The following is a 19,641-nucleotide window of genomic DNA, read 5'->3' on the forward strand; positions in this document are numbered from 1 at the left end:
GAACAGTCCTTTAGTGAATGAGATGGGGGAAGTTTGCATCAGAATTTGAAAAAAGGACATATGCAGTTTGCCACATGATATGCACAGTTAGCCTTTGTAAAGCTTTAACTATTGAATTTGGTTTGCTTTCTAATGTTACAAATATCTAAATATACACAAAGACTGTACAGATTACATTGGGTTGGATCCAACGCTTCTCTTCCTCTGTTAGAGGAAGACTCTTTCCATCAGAGCAAAGTAACCTCTGAATCCAATCCACTGTATTACACTGGATTTATCAAGTGGATTTTTACCAACAATACCAAGCAGCCATATGAGGTAGCCAAAAAATGGCAATTATAATCCCATTGCTATATATGTTATCTAAGAAAATCTGCAGTTAAATTGCTTTAGGGTGGTCCAAAGGGTATGGATGGGGGAGAAATTTGTTTGGTTCACATTTTAATACAAACCAACCTAATTCACACTTCCCAAACTAATATGCAAGCTGGAATGTAATTATCTTTCAGTTTTTACACTTCTCTGACTTTTGTGATGTTGTCCCCTCATCAAAAAAATGCATACAAAAATGTGTATGTTTGGGAATGCACACAAAAATACATATGTTAGGAAAAACGAATTAAAAATGTGTGCATTTTTGTACACATTTCTAATACTTTTATTTTTGTACATACATTTCTCCTAAGGTATGCACAGACTAATTCATCCATCCTTACCAAACAGTTAACAAATATTTTGATCAGTGAAATGTATCTGCTACCAATTATAAGCATCAATGGATTTGGTTTTTGTAGCCCCTGCCCCCAGCATAAAGCCACGGTACTTAATAACATAAGAACAGACATGCTGGATCAGCAAAGGGCTATTTAGACCTGCATTTCATACAACAGTGGCCAATCAGATGCCTATCAGAAGCCCACAACTACGGCATGAGTGCAATACCACTCTGTGGCTTGCGTTCCCTAGCAACTGGTAATTCAGAGACATGCTGCCATAGCCATCATGACTAGTAGCCATTGATAACTGTATCCTCCATGAATTAGTCTAATCCCATTTTAATTCCATCAAAGTTGGTGGCCATCACTACATCTTGTGGTAATAAATTCCATAGTTTAACTATATGCTGTGTGAAGGAATACTTCCTTTTGTCTGTCATGATTCTTCCACCATTTAGCTTCATTGGATGACCCCAAGTTCAGTATTATTTCTCTACACCATGCATAATTTTATAAATTTCTATCATGTTCCTGCCTTACTTGCCTAAACAAAAGAGCCTCAAATGTTGTAACTTTCCTCATAACAAAATTGCTCAGCTACTTTATCATGTTAATTATCCTTTTCTGTACCTTGTAGACATGGCAGGCATTACATAAAAAACTTTACTCTTAATAGATGACAAAGAAATATTTCTGGCCTGTAAAGACTGTCAGCAAAATCAATTACTTTATTAAAACCAAGAAGTTATGTCTCTCTGACTGGATACTATAGTAACTCACCGGCAGGGCAAGATCCTGACAACATCATTCGGTTTGTAGCCCTCAATACATACTGCACAGTTATCAAAATCAGGCTCAGTTTCCTATGAAAACATTGAAATTAATCTTTTTAAACAAAAATAAAAGAAATATCTTCAAATTCTGAGGGAGCAATCTAGTCCATTGTTGGCACAGCATCCTTGTGCAAAAATATCCCGTTAAGATAGGGGTGGACAGCATGTGGCCCATGGGCTGTGGTGTCACCCTGCTGCCAACCAAAATTGTAAACAAATCTTTTTTAAAAACAAAATGGTCTGAGAAAAGGCCATTTTGAAAGATTTTTTCACTTTTAATGCTCCGTAGCTACTACAGAAAACCAGCTAATTTTGACCCTTTTGGTATTCTGTAGCCGCTCTGGTAGCCATTTCTTTTTTTAATTTCAGCACCACAGGTGTGGGGACGTGTGCCCTACGCAGAGGCAAAAATGACCCCTGGATCTCCTGAAGTTGCCCACCCCTGCCTTAGGATATAACAGAGCCCATTTTGCTCCTGCCCTTAGGGCATATAAAATTTTATTTATTTATAACATTTATGAAATTTGTTCCTCCACCTTGTATTGATGTACAATAAAAACATCACATAAAAGCCAAGGAACAAAGCCATACAATAAAATTTAAGAGTAGCCTTCAGATTGAGTGGAAAAACACTAAACATCAACATCTATTTATGTATTTAACTTATTAAATGCCTCATACATTTCTCTAGGAGCTTTACAATCTAAATCATCATCATTATATCACAATAAAATCGACACTATAAAATTAATCAACCTGCCAACACAGCATAAAATACAATATCAGGTATGAGAGATAAAACCACATTGCAGGGACTAAAATAATCAAATAAAAATACTAAAATATTTTAAAATATTTTAGAAGACTTTAAGGGTGCAATCCTATGTCCTCTGAAGGAGCATTCAGATGTTGGAGTGTTCGAATATCCAATGCTCTGCCAGTGGTGGAGGCAATTTCAGCTGTTTGTCCTCGTTTTTTCTTCTAGATGGGCATCTGAGCCCATCTAGGGAGGTTGCACTGCTGAGGGATGGGGATGGAGATGCCACAGGATACTGAGGATCTCAGCCTCTCCCCTCCCACCAGAATGCCCCCTTTTTCATCTCCCTGAAGTTGCTTTTATGACCTCAGGATGCAGCCAGTGTGGTTATTTCCACGCTAGCTGCAAGGGGACGTGGGAGGGAGAGGGTGAAGGGACTGCGATACAGTTCCCCTCTTGAGGTCATAGGAGTATCTATGACCTCAGGAGGGGGAACCTGAAAAAAACTATGGTCCCTGGGATGCAGCTGCTTCCTGAGGTTGTAAAAAGACAGCAGCATGTGTGCCAGGTGAGCGTCCCTTAGGAGAGCATTCCAGATCTGTGGGGCCACCACCAAAAAATCCCTCTCTTGCTGCTACCCTTTGAGCCTCAGAATGATGGAGCCTGACATAACAAGACAATCTTTACTGATGACTGCAAATGGGGAGTCAGTGTGCCAGGTCATTATGGGAATGGGAAGCCTGTGTGTGCATTCCATATAACTATTCTGCCTTCCAGTCTGCTTGGTCAAGGTTCTCACAAACACCCTTTTGTGGCAGCAAGTAACCAACGCCAATGTTACTGAATTATTTTTTTTCTTTTTGCCGCCAGCACACTTCATACTACAAGAAATACTTATTTTTGCTAAAGAAATGACTTGGGGAAAAAATTACCTTATCTCCTTTCCTTATTGTTCTGACTTGCAATTTGCTGATTGCTTTCTTTGCAGCATCTCCAAGACGACGCTGAAAATGCAAAACATCACTCTTTACCAAAAGAGTATACCTTCAGAACGCCAACGTTCTCACATGTCTCTGTAATAGTGGTCTGATAATCCAAAGTCATTTTAAATGGAACAGCGAAGAGCTATGGAAATGAGACCTACAGGATTCAGAGAGGGCACTGCTGTGGTGAACAGAACCAACAAAACACCTGATACAGCATGGATGGATGTTTATCTAAGTCTCACCAATTTGTTAAGAAGTTAAATCTCTTGGACTAGGCACAACTGGAAGAGAAGGAGATTAAACATTTCAAATTTTACTATTTATTTAAGATTTAAAATAATTCTTTCAGTGCTTTATATATTTGGAGTTTACATTTTCTTCTACTTGTTAGATGTGTATTGTAACCTGTGACTTGCACATGGGTCTGGAGTGGATTAATACATATAGAGGCAACATCTGAGGAGTGAGCCTGAGGTGGATGGGAACATGCAGATACCGTTGACCACTCATGTAAATACAACTGGATATAATAAAAGTTAGGGCCAAAACAGTTATGATTCAATCATGTCTGGAGGGAGAGTCTGTAGCTCAGTAGTACAGCACATGATCTGCAGGCAGAAAATCCCAGGTGCAATCCTTGGCATCTCCAGATAATGGAATAAAATAGCAGGTGATGTGAAAGATGCTCTGCTTGAGACCCTGGAGAGGTCCTGTCAGGCAATCAGAGTAGACAGTACTGGACTAGATGGCCAAAATACTTTGTCCTAGTCTGTTGCAGCAAAAGCAATGAAGAGTTTAATAAATTGTATTACTGTATAAGCCACTGTGGACTAGTGCCCACTTCATGAGATGCATGGAGACATAAATAAAAAGATCCAGACTGAAGATCACAACCATATTAAGTTCTAGCTTACCTTATTTTTGTGCTTGTAATTTTATGTTGTGTTATTTACTGTTTGTTTTCTACTATACCTTTTCAGGTTTAATTATTGTGAGCTACCCTGGGCCTTTAAAAAAAAAAAACAGAAGCAGGAGGTAAGTGGACAAAATAAATGCACACTGACTTCACCCCATGACTGCATGAGCAAAACAATGTACATTTGCTATCTGGTTATAGACTTGAAAATTAGGGAAAATGTTATTCCACACATATTCCCATCCGAAGTCTGGAATGTGAATCATTGCTCACCCATATGTTTCCATTTGCTTTTTTGTTTGTTTTTCAGGGCACCATTCCAGGTTTCAGTAAGGGGAGGCAAAGTTGGAGGGCGGAGGGAGAAACATATATATGCAAGATGAAATTACAAAATACCAGTGGTATTTTAAGAATGTTTGTTGCCGTTATTTTCTTTTTTCAAACCATGTAGTGGGACTATGACAAGGTTATCAACATAAGTCAAACTGTCAGGCAGCCTCCATCCACTACCATTTTCTTTAAAAGCAAAGGGATTTATTAACTACAGAGCTAATAGGCTCGTCCATTTAATTGTTTGAGCCACTCAGTGTGTAGAAGCCAGTGAACGGATAAAAAAGAAAGGGCTCCTAAAGAATAGTCGACCTCTCTTGGGGCAGTGGAGTTCCTTTTCTGATGCTCAGCATGAAGGTGAGGCACGCTCTGCTCCATGCTGAGCAGTGGAAGAGAGGGTGCAAGTAAGTGTGAATCCAACTGAGGGTCAGGAGGATGGGCTTGGCTTGTTTGGACTTGCTCTTTATGATCTGAACAGAGATGTTTGACAAGTTGAGCACCCTTGGTCAAGCTGAGCCTTGGTCAAATGCTTGTGACATCCCTACTGGGGGATGGGGGTGTACAGCTGGTATTCCTCAGGAGACCAGTACTTCAGCAGCCCCATTTAATCTGTGCACTAATAATAGTCTGTGTAATAATAATAACAGTCATAATAATGATACTGCCCAACTGCCAGATACCTTCAGGGTGGTTTACCATTATAAAAACCCCAAAAGAACAATAAAACAACAACCAAAACAATAAATACTATGAAAATATCAAAACAGTAAAATAGTAAAATATTAAAAATATTAGAAATATTAAAGAGCACTGAAGTTAATCATCAGAGCAACAGATTAAAAATTAAATGGCTGCTGGAAGACGAAGGTCTTAACCTGGTGTCTAAATGTATACATTGTTTTACTTCAGCTGGATCACATCCAGCGTTTGCAATGTAAAACAGGTACTTCATACACCTCCTCAGAAGAGAGACAGCAAAACAAGCATTTGCATTTAGTTCTTGATCATGACATGTGTGTCACTATTATCTTGTAACATAGCACTGTCTCTGGCACTATTTTTCTCAAGGTTGTGCTGAATAGAGGGATAAGACAAAAGCAGAAAAGTTTCCGAGAGAACTATTAGTTTTTAATGTAAATGAAAAGATACCAACTAGTGCAAAATACACCAGGGCACAAGAGCCATTATAATTTGCTTCTGAAATCTTATGAGGCATTTACAAATAAAATAATGTGTTAGCCACTAAATACTCAAGAAAAAATAAAGACAGATTAAAGATTGGTTAAATGCTTTTGATCTGTTTACTTTCCTATTATTTTTCTCATTTAAACTAAATGCTGATGCATTCACTGCCTCTATGAATACTGATGTTCCTGGAAGGAAAAAAGTGTTAGAAAAAAAACACAAGCCTGTAGAATATGCACCCCCCGCCCCCCAGCCTCATGTTCTACACTAGTTTTGAACTGCAGCCTGCCTGGGGCTGCAAATAATGCTACTTTATCATATGCCTGGTGGAGTGCAATACATGGCTTAATATTTTATTTTGTTTATTTACAACTAGCAGATAGATCTGGCTTCACACTGGTTGGAAAAGTTTGATACAGTGAAGCCTTCAAACAAACTTACAAGGCTGTCAGAGTTGGAGAGAGTGTGCCCACCCTGTCTGAGCGAAATCACACCTGCTGGCACCCCTAGACACAGCCTGTCAGGGTGGAAACTGAGCCAATAGAGCCCCAGAGCAGTTCTGATTCTGAGGAGGAACAGCAATCCATGGGAGAGGAGCTCGCTCATCTCTCACAAGCACAGCAGCTGGCAGAGATTCCTCCTGCTGGCATTCCTGGGATAGATAGTGACCCTGGCAGTGAGAGAGCGCTGGAGGGGGGCTTGCTGGATGCTCGGCGCAGACGCAGGGAGCGATGACAGATGGAGGGTGTGGAAAGGAGGCGTAGTGCTCGTTTGGAGCGCAAACAACGGTCGCGTCCTGAGGACCCAAGGGAAAGAGGGAGGATCTCTCCCTAGACAATAAGTTCAGGGTCTTCCCGTGATTCTCCTTCAAATGGGGACCAACTGCCTTACTTGGAGCTTAGGCTACTCAGCTATCTTTCCCCAGGGCTGTTCCTTGCTTTGGCGCTAGCAACTAGTATTCTGAAAGAGTCATAAAGTAATAAAGGAATAAAGTCTCGGAAAGAATTCCTCATTGTCTGTGTCCCGAGTTGGCTATTGGTGGGGACTGCAAGAGGCAGGTAGGGTGCTCCTGACACAGCCCCTGCCATGGGGCAGCGCTATAGCCCCCTGAGGGAGGGGTCTGTCCACTCCATTTCCCTGAGAGGGGCTGCCTCACAGCATTGGGGAGGGAGAAGATGTACTAAACTGATAAGAATAGATCCTGTGCTCAATCACAGCCAAGAGAGAGAATGGTAGCCAAAAGGCAGAGAAGCATGTATAACTCTGTCCCTCGACCTACTAATATCCCTGGCTTCAAATTGTATCAACTGCAAAGCTCTGTACAGAATAAAGAAATCTGCCACAAGTGACTGAAGATGTGGGTTTTAATCACATGGACACATTAAAATTAAATAAAATTAATGAAAGAATTTTAAATACAAAATAACCCCTAGGGTCTTCTTAGTATACATGCAGGTCCGGCCCAAGACATTTTGCTTCCTGAGGCAAAGATGGCACCACCTCCTATTCTATGTACAGAAGCCAACTGGAGTGGCAGTTGAATCTGTCTAGCAATGGGACAGCATCCTCCACTATGTGTGAAGGCAGCAGACTAACTTAGGGGGAACACGGTATCATAGAATAGTAAGGTTGGAAGGGACCTATAAGACTATTGAGTCCAACCCCCTACTGGGGGAGGGGGTAGGTCACATGGCACACAGCTCTCTCCTCTGACATCTCACTTCCATCTCCTAGCATCAGTTGCCTGAGGTGACCACCTCACTCTGCCTAATGCTAGGGCCAGCCCTGTATACACGCCATTGTGGAGACTTAAAAACTGCCCAGCTACGAGGCAGGGAAGACACAGGACTGGGCACTCCATACTGCTGGACTGGTGAGAGAAGAGAACTGAGGGGAGAGGATTGTTCCATCGTTTACAGCTAGCTGGCTGGCCGCTTGCTGCCTGGAACCCACCCACCCCCATCTCCCAGTATCCTGCTTTGTGTCAGCCTGTGCTGATCGCTGAGTGAGTGGAAACACCTGCCCAAGTTTTCTCCAGCCAATCGGAGCAGAGTGCTATCTCTGAGCCTTGAGACCTTCAGGCATCGTGGAGACTTAAAAACTGCCCTGCTACGAGGTGGTGGGCTGCCCCAATAGGGGTGCCCCCAAAGGGTGCAATACCAAATGGGGCATGCCCTTTCAGTTTGCCCCAAGGGTGAGGGTGCCTTCTATCTTCTCTTCCTTTTTGGCCTGCTTACATATTGGTCATCTATTGATTGCCTGCCTTATGTGAGTGAGGTGCCCCTGAGTGAGAGCAGGGATCCTCTGACAGCAGCAGTTTTTCATATGTTATTGTTGCCCGCCCTGGGTGAGAGACAGGGGATAGAGGCTTCATATGCTAGAACTGCTTCTCTGCCCAGGGTGGGAGCCTGTAGTAGTTTGAAATGGAGCTTCCCCTGGGTGAGAGTCGGGGGGGGGGTGGAGGGTAAGAGAACTGCTTTGCCACCTTCCAGGTGAGATAGAATGAGCATGGACCAATGGATGTAGGTTACATGGCTAAGAAATAAGCACTTTACTTGTTCTCTGCTTTATTTTGGTTGATTAACAAGCCTGATGTCTTAACTGTGACCAGCAGCTGGTTACAACCACAAATTACAAACTGTGATTGTGTTAGTTTGGTTGGGAGTGATTGTTGGATGAGTGGACTGTATGTGTTGAATGGGTGATTGTATATTTGAATGGTGGGTGGCTGTTGAGAGTTTGTGGGTATTTTTACGGTGGTAAGGATGTGCCTAGGAAACTCTGATACAGGGACCCGTGGAGGGGGCACCACTATTCCAGTGACTCGGGGCAGAAGGCGATATGGCAGGAGGAGGGGGTTGGGACATCATAGTAGAATGGGTCAGAGGTGTTTATACACTGTTCCCCTTCTACCCCCCTCCTCTAGCTCTCATGTACCTGGTAGCTCTTCCACTGTGCCTTCCTGTCTTGCAGTGCTGCTATTTAACACCAGATCGGTCTGCAATAAGACCGCACTCATTTATGATTTAATCACAGATGAGAGGGCCGACCTATTTTGCTGCCTCCTGCATCCTCAAGTAGCCGTCCAGCAGAGCTCTTCCAGGTGGACCAGCAGTTGTTAACATCTTCCCCAGTAAATGGGGCCCTGTCCCTGTCGAGGACCTGTTGTGACCTTTTTCCATTGGACTTTGAGGACAAATCGCTTGACTCCACAGCAAACTTGATGCTGTTGTTAGTGCAGTACCAGTCGAGGTGTCTGATACCACCATCTGCCCAATTTTGTGGGATCAGTTCCAGTTGTTACGGCCTGATGATGTGGACAAGATGCTTGCAATAATGCGACCAACCACATGCCCTCTTGATCCCTGTCCCTCTTGGTTAATAAAAGCTAGCCAAGGAGGTATGACTGTTTGGGTCCAGGGAGTGATAACTGCTTCCCTACAGGAAGGGTGGCCCCTGCTGTCCTTAAGGAGGCAGTAGTGCAGCCACTACTGCACTTTACTACTGAAGAAGCCTACTCTAGACCCAACAGTATTAGACAACTACCGCCCAGTTGCAAATACCCCTTTTCTAGGGAAGGTACTTGAGAGGGTTGTGATGGACCAACTGCAGGCACTCTTGGAGGATACTGATTATCTAAACCCATTTCAGTCTGGATTTCATCCTGGTTACGGGACTGAATCAGCCTTGGTCGCCCTGATGGGTGACCTTTATCGAGAGAGGGACAGGGTGACTGCAACCCTGTTAAGTCTGCTCAATCTCTCATCAGCTTTTGATACCATCAACCATGGTATCCTCCTGGATCAACTCCGTGGAATGGGTATTGGAGGCACTGTGTTACAGCGGTTCCGGTCCTACTTATGGGGCTGATTTCAGAGAGTAACATTGGGTGACTATTCCTCAGCCCCTTGGCAATTGAGCTATGGGGTCCCGCAGGGTACTATCTTGTCCCCAATGTTGTTTAACACCTATATGAAGCCACTGGGAGCGGTCATTAAGGAATTTGGAGCTAAATGCCATCAGTATGCTGATGACATGCAGCTCTATCTCCCTGTGACATCTGAATCAGGAGAGGCTGTGCAAGTCCTGAATCAGTGCCCAGACTCAGTAATGGGCTGGATGAGGGCCAATAAACTGAAACTGTATCCAGAAGCCCTGTGGGTGAGTGGTTCCCAGGTCTGGGAGATAGGCTCATTGCCTGTTCTGGATGGGGTTGCACTCCCTCTGAAAGATCAGGTCCGTAGTGTGGGAGTACTCCTAGATCCATCATTGTCACTGGAGGCCCAAGTGGTTGCAGCAGCTCAGAGTGCCTTTTACCAGCTTCAGCTGGTTCACCAGCTATGGCCTCTCCTGGACAGGAATAGCTTGACCATGGTAGTATAGGCATTAGTAACCTCAAGACTGGATTACTGCAATGCACTCTATGTGGGGCTGCCCTTGAGGCTGGTTCGGAAGCTGGAGCTAGTGCACAATGCAGCAACTCAGCTGTTGTCGGGAGCTGCCCCTTTTCAGCGTGTAACTCCTCTGCTGAGGAAACTGCACTGGCTGCCTATTTGCTACCAGGCCAGGTTTAAGGTGTACAAAGCCCTAAACAACATGGGACCAGGATACCTGAGAAAATGCCTCCTTCTTTACCAACCTGCCCAGTCACTGAGGTCATCAGAGGGCATGTTCCTGGTAGTTCCACATGGACCTATGGCCCAGTTGGAGTCCACCAGGAAAAGAGCCTTCAGTGTGGTGGCCCCCTTCCTGTGCAATTCCCTGCCTTTAGAGGTCAGGCAGGCGCCAACATTGTGTTCCTTCTGGAGCCTCCTGAAGACATTATTTCAAGAGGCCTTCCTTGCCTATGACCAGCCGTGGTTTGTTAAATTCCACTTTATTGGGGTTTGTCTTTTTAAAAAATGTTTTAACTCTTTTAACCTGCTGTTTTATTCTTTTACTGTGTTGTTCACCGTCCTGAAATCTTCTGATGTGGAGCGGTATATAAATATTGTAATCAATCAGTCAATAGCTTCAGGTGTCTAGGTTTCATGGTTTTGCTGCTGACAGACAGACCGACAGACACACATTCTCCTTTATTATTATAGATGCAATCCTTTACATATCTATTCAGACATAAGCCCCAACAAGTACAATGGGACTTACAGGTATGCAGCAGGGAAGGGCAACCTGTGGACCTCCGGATGTTTTGGCCTGTAACTTCCATCAGCCCTAGCCAGCATAGCCAATGGTTAGCGATGATGGGAGTTGATACAGCTGATAGTTTGCGCATAGGGCTCCCTGCTTAGTTGTTACACTGTGTGCTGTCAGACCATAATCTGCACTCAGCTATTTAATGCAGCCGCTATCAATGCAAGAAATATCAGAGATAGCAGATGTTAAACACTTTTGGATATTATTTGGAAGGACTTTGAATTCACCAAAATATTATTCCAGTAAATTATTAGAGAATTACTTTTTTCTGATCTTATGGTTCACTAATCTATAACTTGTCTTTTGTGTTTTAGATCTGTAGTGAGACAATATCGCTTCCTCTACAGTTTCCAAAACTGCAGCAAATTTGAGATGATCTTATATGCCCTGTGTGAGAAGAGTTGCAAACACATAGCGGAGAAACCAAATGAGAGAAAGTGTTGAAAGGATAAAAGCAGGCTTCTGGAAGAAGAAAACCAGCACATTATAAATATATTTGAAAGAATGAGCATGACCTAAAATATCACAGAAATTGCTATGCATCATATATCAGTGAGCTTAATATCAAGTGGAAGAAATGACAAAAGCCAAGCTAAAAAGGACAAATGTCTACAAGTGCCTTCAGCAGAAAAGACTGAAAATCTACATACTTCAAATGTCAAAAATGCAAACATGCAGTACTATCAGTGAATGCGACATGAAGCTTTGCACTTTTTGCCCAAGAAGATACAGAAGTAAGAGTGAATATGTGAAATCAAAGGCCAAACGATTGCTTAGAATAAGCTGTGAAGAACAAAATGACATTTTCAATCTATTTCTACATATCACACAGCTGAAGCTATATTCTCTGCTGATGTTTTTATACCGTGATCCAGGCAGGAGGGGGTACTTTAATAGAAGCACTTCTAGGACAGGCAATGCTGTTGGGAGAAAGAAAAATGGTTACAGCAAGGAATTGCAACAACTAATGGCACAGATTGATTGAAAACTGTCAACAGATCCTTCACGTTAACAGCTCTATGATGTGCTCAATTGTCTCAATGAAACTGGCAAAGACTAGGCAAGGACTACTGACAACAGGACATCTAAAAGCTTACAGCAAGAAAATTTCATTTTTGTTTCCCAAAGCAAATACGTCAGTGATGATTTTTTTGAACAGCATTGAGTTCATCAGATGTAGACCACAGATTGCAAGAAGTGGCAGAAAGGGACACAGTTGTTGCTGCATCAAAAATTCTCAGGTATCCTTATCACAGAATGATCATGAGTAGGAAAGTTTCTACTAAGCATGACTAAGTCTAGATCTAACCCTCAGTCTCTTCCATGGAAGCCATTTGTTGTAATGTTAATCTCTTTTAGCTGAAGCCATTTACAGTTCCTTCACTGAATACTGTGCTTATCAAACATTTTATTTAATTATTTTAAAAATGTATATCATGCACTGCCAATCAGCATGCCAATAGGAATTACCAACAAAAATAAACAAAAATACGAAACAAAATTAAAATACAGTATTGCAAAACCCCACATCTAAATATATGATGCATAGTAATTTCAGTCATTTTATGTCAATGCATAGTTGGGAACATCTTCATTATGTGTTGGTTTTCTTTGTCCAGCAACCTATATAATTTTTTCAACAATTATCTCATTTGGTTTCTGCACTGCATGTTTGCTGTCCTTTTCTCACAAGACACAAAGCTCACATCAAAAATATTCTGCAATTTGGACTAAATTGTTACAGCCATATTGTCTTGTTCAGATCTGAAACACAAAAGACAGAGACGGGTATCAGTCAGTGGACCATAACATGAAAAAAAAATAGTCGCTTAAACCATTTACTAAAATAATATTTGGTGAATTCAAAGTCCTTCCAAATGACATGTGTGTTTGACCAAAAGGGAAATAATTTCCCTATAATTTTTAACTTAAAACTTTGCCAGTATTTCTATGATGCACAAACCTTAGCTTTTGTTCAGTTTTTGTTTCAAGGTTTTATCACCAGTATTTCCTGACATAATTGGCAGGGGAATATTTTTAGTCACCATTTTGAATTGGATTGCTATCAAAGCAAACCACATGATAAATTTACAACATTGTTTTCCCAAGTCTCTGGCGTCCATAAAACTTGTGCATGGTTATACTATGGAATTCACTAGCACAAGATATAGCGATGGCCACCAATTTGGGATGGCTTTAAAAGGGGGTTAGACAAATTCATGAAGGATAAGGCTATCAATCGCTACTAGTCATGATGTCTAAGGATTATTTCTAGGATCAGAGATGATATGCCTCTAGATTCCAGTTGGTGGGGAACATGACCAATCTGTTGCTTCAAGCAAGAACGTATTTGCAGAGAGATTTCCAGGAATTTACTATGAAGAACAAAATGCAACTGGGGGTGTTATGTGTGTTATGTGTGCAATGAGGATTCCTGATTACACAGACAGCCTACATGTGCACAGCTGAATGTGCATAGCCACCCCACATTCAAGCTTTTCAGTAAATGCACAGAGGCCAGTGGTGCACCAACATTGGGAGTGGAACTAGTAAGCAAGGACCCACTCCTCCCACCACATGTTCAGTATACATGTGTCTCTGTGGCAAGGGGGTGGGTCCATGCACCATTCTAGTGGAGGGACACTGCTGTTTTAAATTTGTCAGTTGTGTTTTATTATATTGTTTTAATTTTGTATTAACTTTTTAAATGGTCTTTTTGGCCAAAAGATGGCACAAACATAAACATAGCACAATTTTTGTGAACCGCCCAGAGAGCTTTGGCTATTGGGCGGTATAGAAATGAAATGAAATAAATAAAATAAAATAAGCACAGCATAGCATAGCAAAGCATAGCATAAACACAGCATACTGTTCTTAGCAATTCAGTTGTTCTGTTAGGCATCTATTTTGGTGTGGCCTCTTCTCTGAAGCAGACACACAACTCAGGGAGTCCCAAACATCCTGGATAGGTACTTCGGCCAGGAGGTAGCAGGAGAAAAATGGTAACCCTAGACCTTTGAACTTTGGTGCTGATACAAAGCTTGCAGGAAACAGACCAAAAAAACTCAGAAAAAAATAAAATAGAGCAGTTGTGCAGCTACTGAAGTAAATGCCTTTTCCCTTGAGTTATTTACATCATCTTCTACCTGCTTATTTTACACAAGATTTCCCCACCTTTAAAGAAGTCTACAGCATTTTTATTTCTACCTTACTGCCATTTACTACTAGCTATGAAGACCAGATTTGGCTACTGTCTAATGGGTCTTTTGCTCTTTATTTCTAATTCCAATTTCTCAACCTTAGAAACAGAAGGAAGTGTACAACAAGGCAGACAGGGATATAAGGAGCGGTTAAGAAAAAAACATTGTGCAGGAGAGAATGCAAGAGAAGCCATATGAAGAAACTTGTTATTTTGTCATGACCCAGTACACTGACATGCTGTTGTCAAGTTGTCTTTCTGTAAGGCATTAATTACAGCAGCCTTTTAAAATATTGTGAACAACTAAAAAAACAAAGTTTGGGGACTGGAGAAACTTGGCCACTATCATAGGCTATTTGGGAGTTATATGCCCCACTTTAATCAGGAGTAAAATACTCTTCCTTTACTTTAAACACTGTGTTAATGTGAACATATTCCTATTATGCTGAATAGACGTTTTCTCTGGAGTAAAAAAATAGCATAAACACATTCTTGGCAACTTCTGACACTTACTGCATTCAGAGCACAGACTACTGAAAGGCACATGGTCTTGTTATTCTTTTGGCTACTGCAGGGCAGGTGAAAAATATATTGAACACCTTACTGTGCTATGTTGTATTAATGCACCTCTCTCTCGGTCTCTCTCTCTGTTTTTTGGTCCTAGCTGACTCCCTCCTTGCCTACACATTTAATATTTTCTTCTTGGCCATAACGATTACAGTTCTATTTAAATGTTTATTCATTGTGACAGGCTTCAAAGGATTAAGTAACTAGGTCATAAATGCTTTTAAAGACGATGTGGGGGAGGGAAATAAATGTCCATCTGCAAAGCTACTCACCTGGTTTCTGTCTCTGGCATTTGCATATCTGAACCGCTGAATGTAGTAGAAGACCAACCATGCCAAGGAGATGATCATCAGCACAATGAAGGAGATGGAGACAAACACCACAGAGGTACGGCTCACATACTTCTGCAGGTTCCGAGTTCCAATCGTTATGTGCATCATCACAGTAATATTCCGCTCCAGCAGACTCACTATCTCTTTCCCCTTTAGTTCAGGGATCATTATTGCTACAACATCTTCTGTACCTGTCAGATTGGAAAGGAGGGAAAAGGACTATTAAAAACAACAACAACAACAAACTGATCCCTATGAAGATTTTAGTTGCATCTAGAAAGAGTTATGCCATTGTTCCAGTACCTACGGTAGGGTGACAAAGAAACGAAGGACTACTAATGAGATCTACAACAACATGTTGCAGCATGCAGTGCTCCTGTTTAGACTTCTAGTCAGTCATGCCCCTTTTCCAAGATACTAAATTTCATCTATGCCTTTCTGTCCCCCTGTCCCACCCCCAACAGTCAGTCAGCATTCCATGGCCACCAAGTATGTTCAGTCCTCAATGGGTTGTTTTTGTTTTCCCCCTTAGACATTTTCCCTAAAGTAAAAAAAAAAAAAAAAAAGGCTGATACCCTGTTGTGCACAGATGGTGCCATTATGGCTATGTAAGGATCCACACTTGGAGAATGAGGTTGCTATTAGAATACAGGATTCTATAAGGAAAGTCAGCTGGCAACTTACAGACCCAGTCTGGTCTCCTGGTAGCTCCAGACATTCTTGTAGATGGCCACTACTCGTTCTGGTACTCCAGTTGCTGCCTGGGCTAGCTGGATGCCAGCCACAGAGTGCATAACTGAGCAGCTACCGCTGCTGTTTCCCCCCTTTGTTTAAAGTGCAGTGATTCCTGCACTTCAGTCAAGAAAGAAAAAGCAGTGTTCTACAGGCTGTCAGTCCAGGGTAGCACCATTGCTCAAACCCCTGTTACCAGAAGCTGCCAGGCTGTCACCCTACTGGGTCATGGAGCAACACTGGTTGTGTGAAATAGTGGGAGCCTGGACAGGTGGTGGGAGCTTCCAGGGCTGGCCCTACCATTAGAGAGAGAGAGGCAGTTGCCTCAGGCAACAGATACTGGGAGGTGGCAGCAAGGTGTTGGATGAGAGAGCTATGTGCCTTACAGCCTGCCTATGCCTCCTATGCTAGCCTGCTGCCTTCAAGTGCAGTGGAGGATGCTGTTCCTTCGCCAGCATTGAAGAAAAATTCAACTGCCAGTCCAGTCAGCTTTTGTTCATGGAATGGGAGGGGTGCCATCTTGTTCTTTGCCTCAGGCATCAAAATGCTTTGGTCTACCACCAGGAACTCCCTACTAGGCCACAAAGTGCTGCTCATAGTAAGCCATGGATTTAAACACTCCTCCACCCCCAAAGCTAGAACAGCTTTACGAAATGTAAGCGACCCTTACGGATATCTGTACAAAGTTTTCCTGTTTTGCTATTCTGCTGTTGGGGTTTTAAGCCTTTGACCCACCTAGTGCAGAGATGTTAAGTTGATTCTATGAAATGAAAACTTTCATCTTATTTCTAACCCTACCCTATGCTTACATCTATTGGGTGTCAACTATAGGGATGCTGGAGAAATCCAAAATGGAATTTTGATTGGACATTGGGCTAAGGAAAATACACAAGATGTTACATGCCAGAAACGCTATGTAAATTGTGGCAAACATTTTTGCGTACTTTTCTGAATGGGAAAACCCCCTAATTCCTTCAATGAGTGGGCGACGGAACAAAAGACACCTGACAATCCATGAAACATTCACGGAACAAAATCCATACATCCCTAGTCAACAGTCATGGCACTGACCTAGGCAGAATGTAACTAACCACTCCATAGGGCCAAGGTTGGCTATGGTCAAAGAGGACCTACAAAATGAATAAGCTGGCAATTTTCTCCCAGTCTTTAGGTACTTCCATTTAGGTTTTTATCTATTATTAGAAATATTTCTATACCACTTCTCATTTGCACAAATCCTGAAGCAGTTTACAAAAGCATCATAAAATAACAAAATAATCCCCCCAAAAAAGCGCCCAGTAATGCAATCTTAGAGAGAGTTTAACACAACTCATGGCTGAGAAAAAGCCAAAGTAAAAAGATATATTTTCAGTAAATGCCTAAAACATGCCAGCGTTGAGACCTGCTGCACTGTTCAAGGGAGATCATTGCACAGGAGGGAGGGGACGCCGCAGAGAAGGCCGTCTCTGTGTCATTGCCAAATGGAAATCTGTAGGGTGTGGTAAGTACAACAGGGCTTCCCCTGAATATCGTCACAGACTGGGAAGTTGGTATACGGGAGACGCTCCTTGAGGTAACCTGGTCTTGAGTTGTAAAGAGCTTTGCATACTAATTGTTGTTGTTTATTCGGTCAGTCGCTTCCAACTCTTCGTGACTTCATGGACCAGCCCACGCCAGAGCTTCCTGTCGGCCGTCGACACCCCCAGCTCCCCCAAGCTCGAGTCTGTCACCTCCAGAATATCATCCATCCATCTTGCCCTTGGTCGGCCCCTCTTCCTTTTGCCTGCCACTTTCCCTAGCATCAGCATCTTCTCCAGGGTATCCTGTCTTCTCATGATATGGCCAAAGTACTTCAGTTTTGCCTTTAATATCACTCCCTCAAGTGAGCAGTCTGGCTTTATTTCCTGGAGTATGGACTGGTTTGATCTTCTTGCAGTCCAAGGCACTCTCAGAATTTTCCTCCAGCATCACAGTTCAAAAGCATCTATCTTCCTTTGCTCAGCCTTCCTTATGGTCCAGCTCTCGCAGCCATAGGTTACTACGGGGAATACCATTGCTTTAACTATGTGGACCTTTGTTGTCAGCGTGATATGTCTCTGCTCTTAACTATTTTATCAAGATTTGTCATTGCTGTCCTCCCAAGAAGTAAATGTCTTCTGATTTCCTGGCTGCAGTCAGCATCTGCAGTAATCTTTGCGCCTAGAAAGACAAAGTCTGTCACTGCCTCCACATTTTCTCCCTCTATTTGCCAGTTATCAATCAAGCTGGTTGCCATAATCTTGGTTTTTTTGAGGTTTAACTGCAACCCAGCTTTTGCACTTTCTTCTTTCACCTTCATCAAAAGGTTCCCCAGCTCCTCCTCGCTTTCAGCCATCAAAGTGGTATCATCTGCATATCTGAGATTGTTAATGTTTTTTCCAGCGATTTTAACTCCAGCCTTGGCTTCATCAAGCCCAGCACGTTGCATGATGTGTTCTGTGTACAGGTTGAATAGGTAAGGTGAGAGTATACAACCCTGCCGTACTCCTTTCCCAATCTTAAACTAGTCCGTTGTTCCATGGTCTGTTCTTACTGTTGCTACTTGGTCGTTATACAGATTCCTCAGGAGGCAGACAAGATGACTTGGTATCCCCATACCACCAAGAACTTGCCACAATTTGTTATGATCCACACAGTCAAAGGCTTTAGAATAGTCAATAAAACAGAAATAGATGTTTTTCTGAAACTCCCTGGCTTTCTCCATTATCTAGCGGATATTGGCAATTTGGTCTCTAGTTCCTCTGCCTTTTCTAAACCCAACTTGTACATCTGGCAATTCTCGTTCCATGAATTGCTGGAGTCTACCTTGCAAGATCTTGAGTATTACCTTACTGGCATGTGAAATAAGTGCCACTGTTTGATAGTTTGAACATTCTTTGGTGCTTCCCTTTTTTGGTATGGGAATATAAGTTGATTTTTTCCAATCTGTTGGCCATTCCTGTGTTTTCCAAATTTGCTGGCATATGGCATGCATCACCTTGACAGCATCATCTTGCAAGATTTTAAACAGTTCAGCTGGGATACTGTCATCTCCTGCTGCCTTGTTATTAGCAATGCTTCTTAAGGCCCATTCAACCTCACTCTTCAGGATGTCTGGCTCTAGCTCACTGACCACACCGTCAAATCTATCCTCAATATTATTATCCTTCCTATACAGATCTTCCGTATATTCTTGCCACCTTTTCTTGATCTCTTCTGCTTCTGTTAGGTCCTTGCCATCTTTGTTTTTGATCATACCCATTTTTGCTTGGAATTTACCTCCGATGTTTCTAATTTTCTGGAAGAGGTCTCTTGTCCTTCCTATTCTATTATCTTCTTCCGCTTCCGCGCATTGCTTGTTTAAAAATAATTCCTTATCTCTTCTGGCTAACCTCTGGAATTTTGCATTTAATTGGGCATATCTCCCCCTATCACTGTTGCCTTTTGCTTTCCTTCTTTCTTGGGCTGCTTCCAGTGTCTCAGCAGATAGCCATCTTGCCTTCTTCGTTTTCTTTTTCTCTGGGACGTTTTTTGTTGCCGTCTCCTGAACAATGTTGCAAACTTCTGTCCATAGTTCTTCCGGGACCCTATCTACTAAATCTAGTCCCTTAAATCTATTCTTCACCTTCACTGCATATTCATTAGGAATATTAGTGACCTCATATCTAACTGATCTGTGGGTCTTCCCTATTCTCTTGAGTCTGATTCTAAATTGTGCAATAGAAGTTCGTGATCTGAACTACAATCAGCTCCAGGTCTTGTTTTTACCAACTGCATAGATGTCCGCCACCTTTGGCTACAAAGGATGTAGTCAATCTGATTTCAGTGTCGACCGTCTGGTGAAGTCCATGTATAAGGTCGTCTCTTAGGTTGTTGG

General features: G+C 42.4%; 1 protein-coding gene across 1 annotated transcript in view; it reads right to left on the reverse strand.

Annotated features, from left to right (window-relative positions):
• Positions 1-19,641, reverse strand: part of RNF150 (ring finger protein 150) — a 156,871-nt gene that overhangs the window by 25,324 nt on the left and 111,906 nt on the right. Inside the window, exons 2-4 of the mRNA XM_084856125.1 lie at positions 14,955-15,205; positions 3,239-3,310; positions 1,497-1,579 (exon numbers count right to left, since the gene is read on the reverse strand). Of these exons, the coding sequence (XP_084712251.1) occupies positions 1,497-1,579; positions 3,239-3,310; positions 14,955-15,205 (406 nt within the window). The remainder of the gene's footprint in view (positions 1-1,496; positions 1,580-3,238; positions 3,311-14,954; positions 15,206-19,641) is intronic.

This window comes from Heloderma suspectum, chromosome 5, assembly GCF_057233095.1.
Source record: "Heloderma suspectum isolate Gila_16-S chromosome 5, 16-S_ref, whole genome shotgun sequence".
In the NCBI taxonomy this organism is placed as follows: domain Eukaryota; kingdom Metazoa; phylum Chordata; class Lepidosauria; order Squamata; family Helodermatidae; genus Heloderma; species Heloderma suspectum.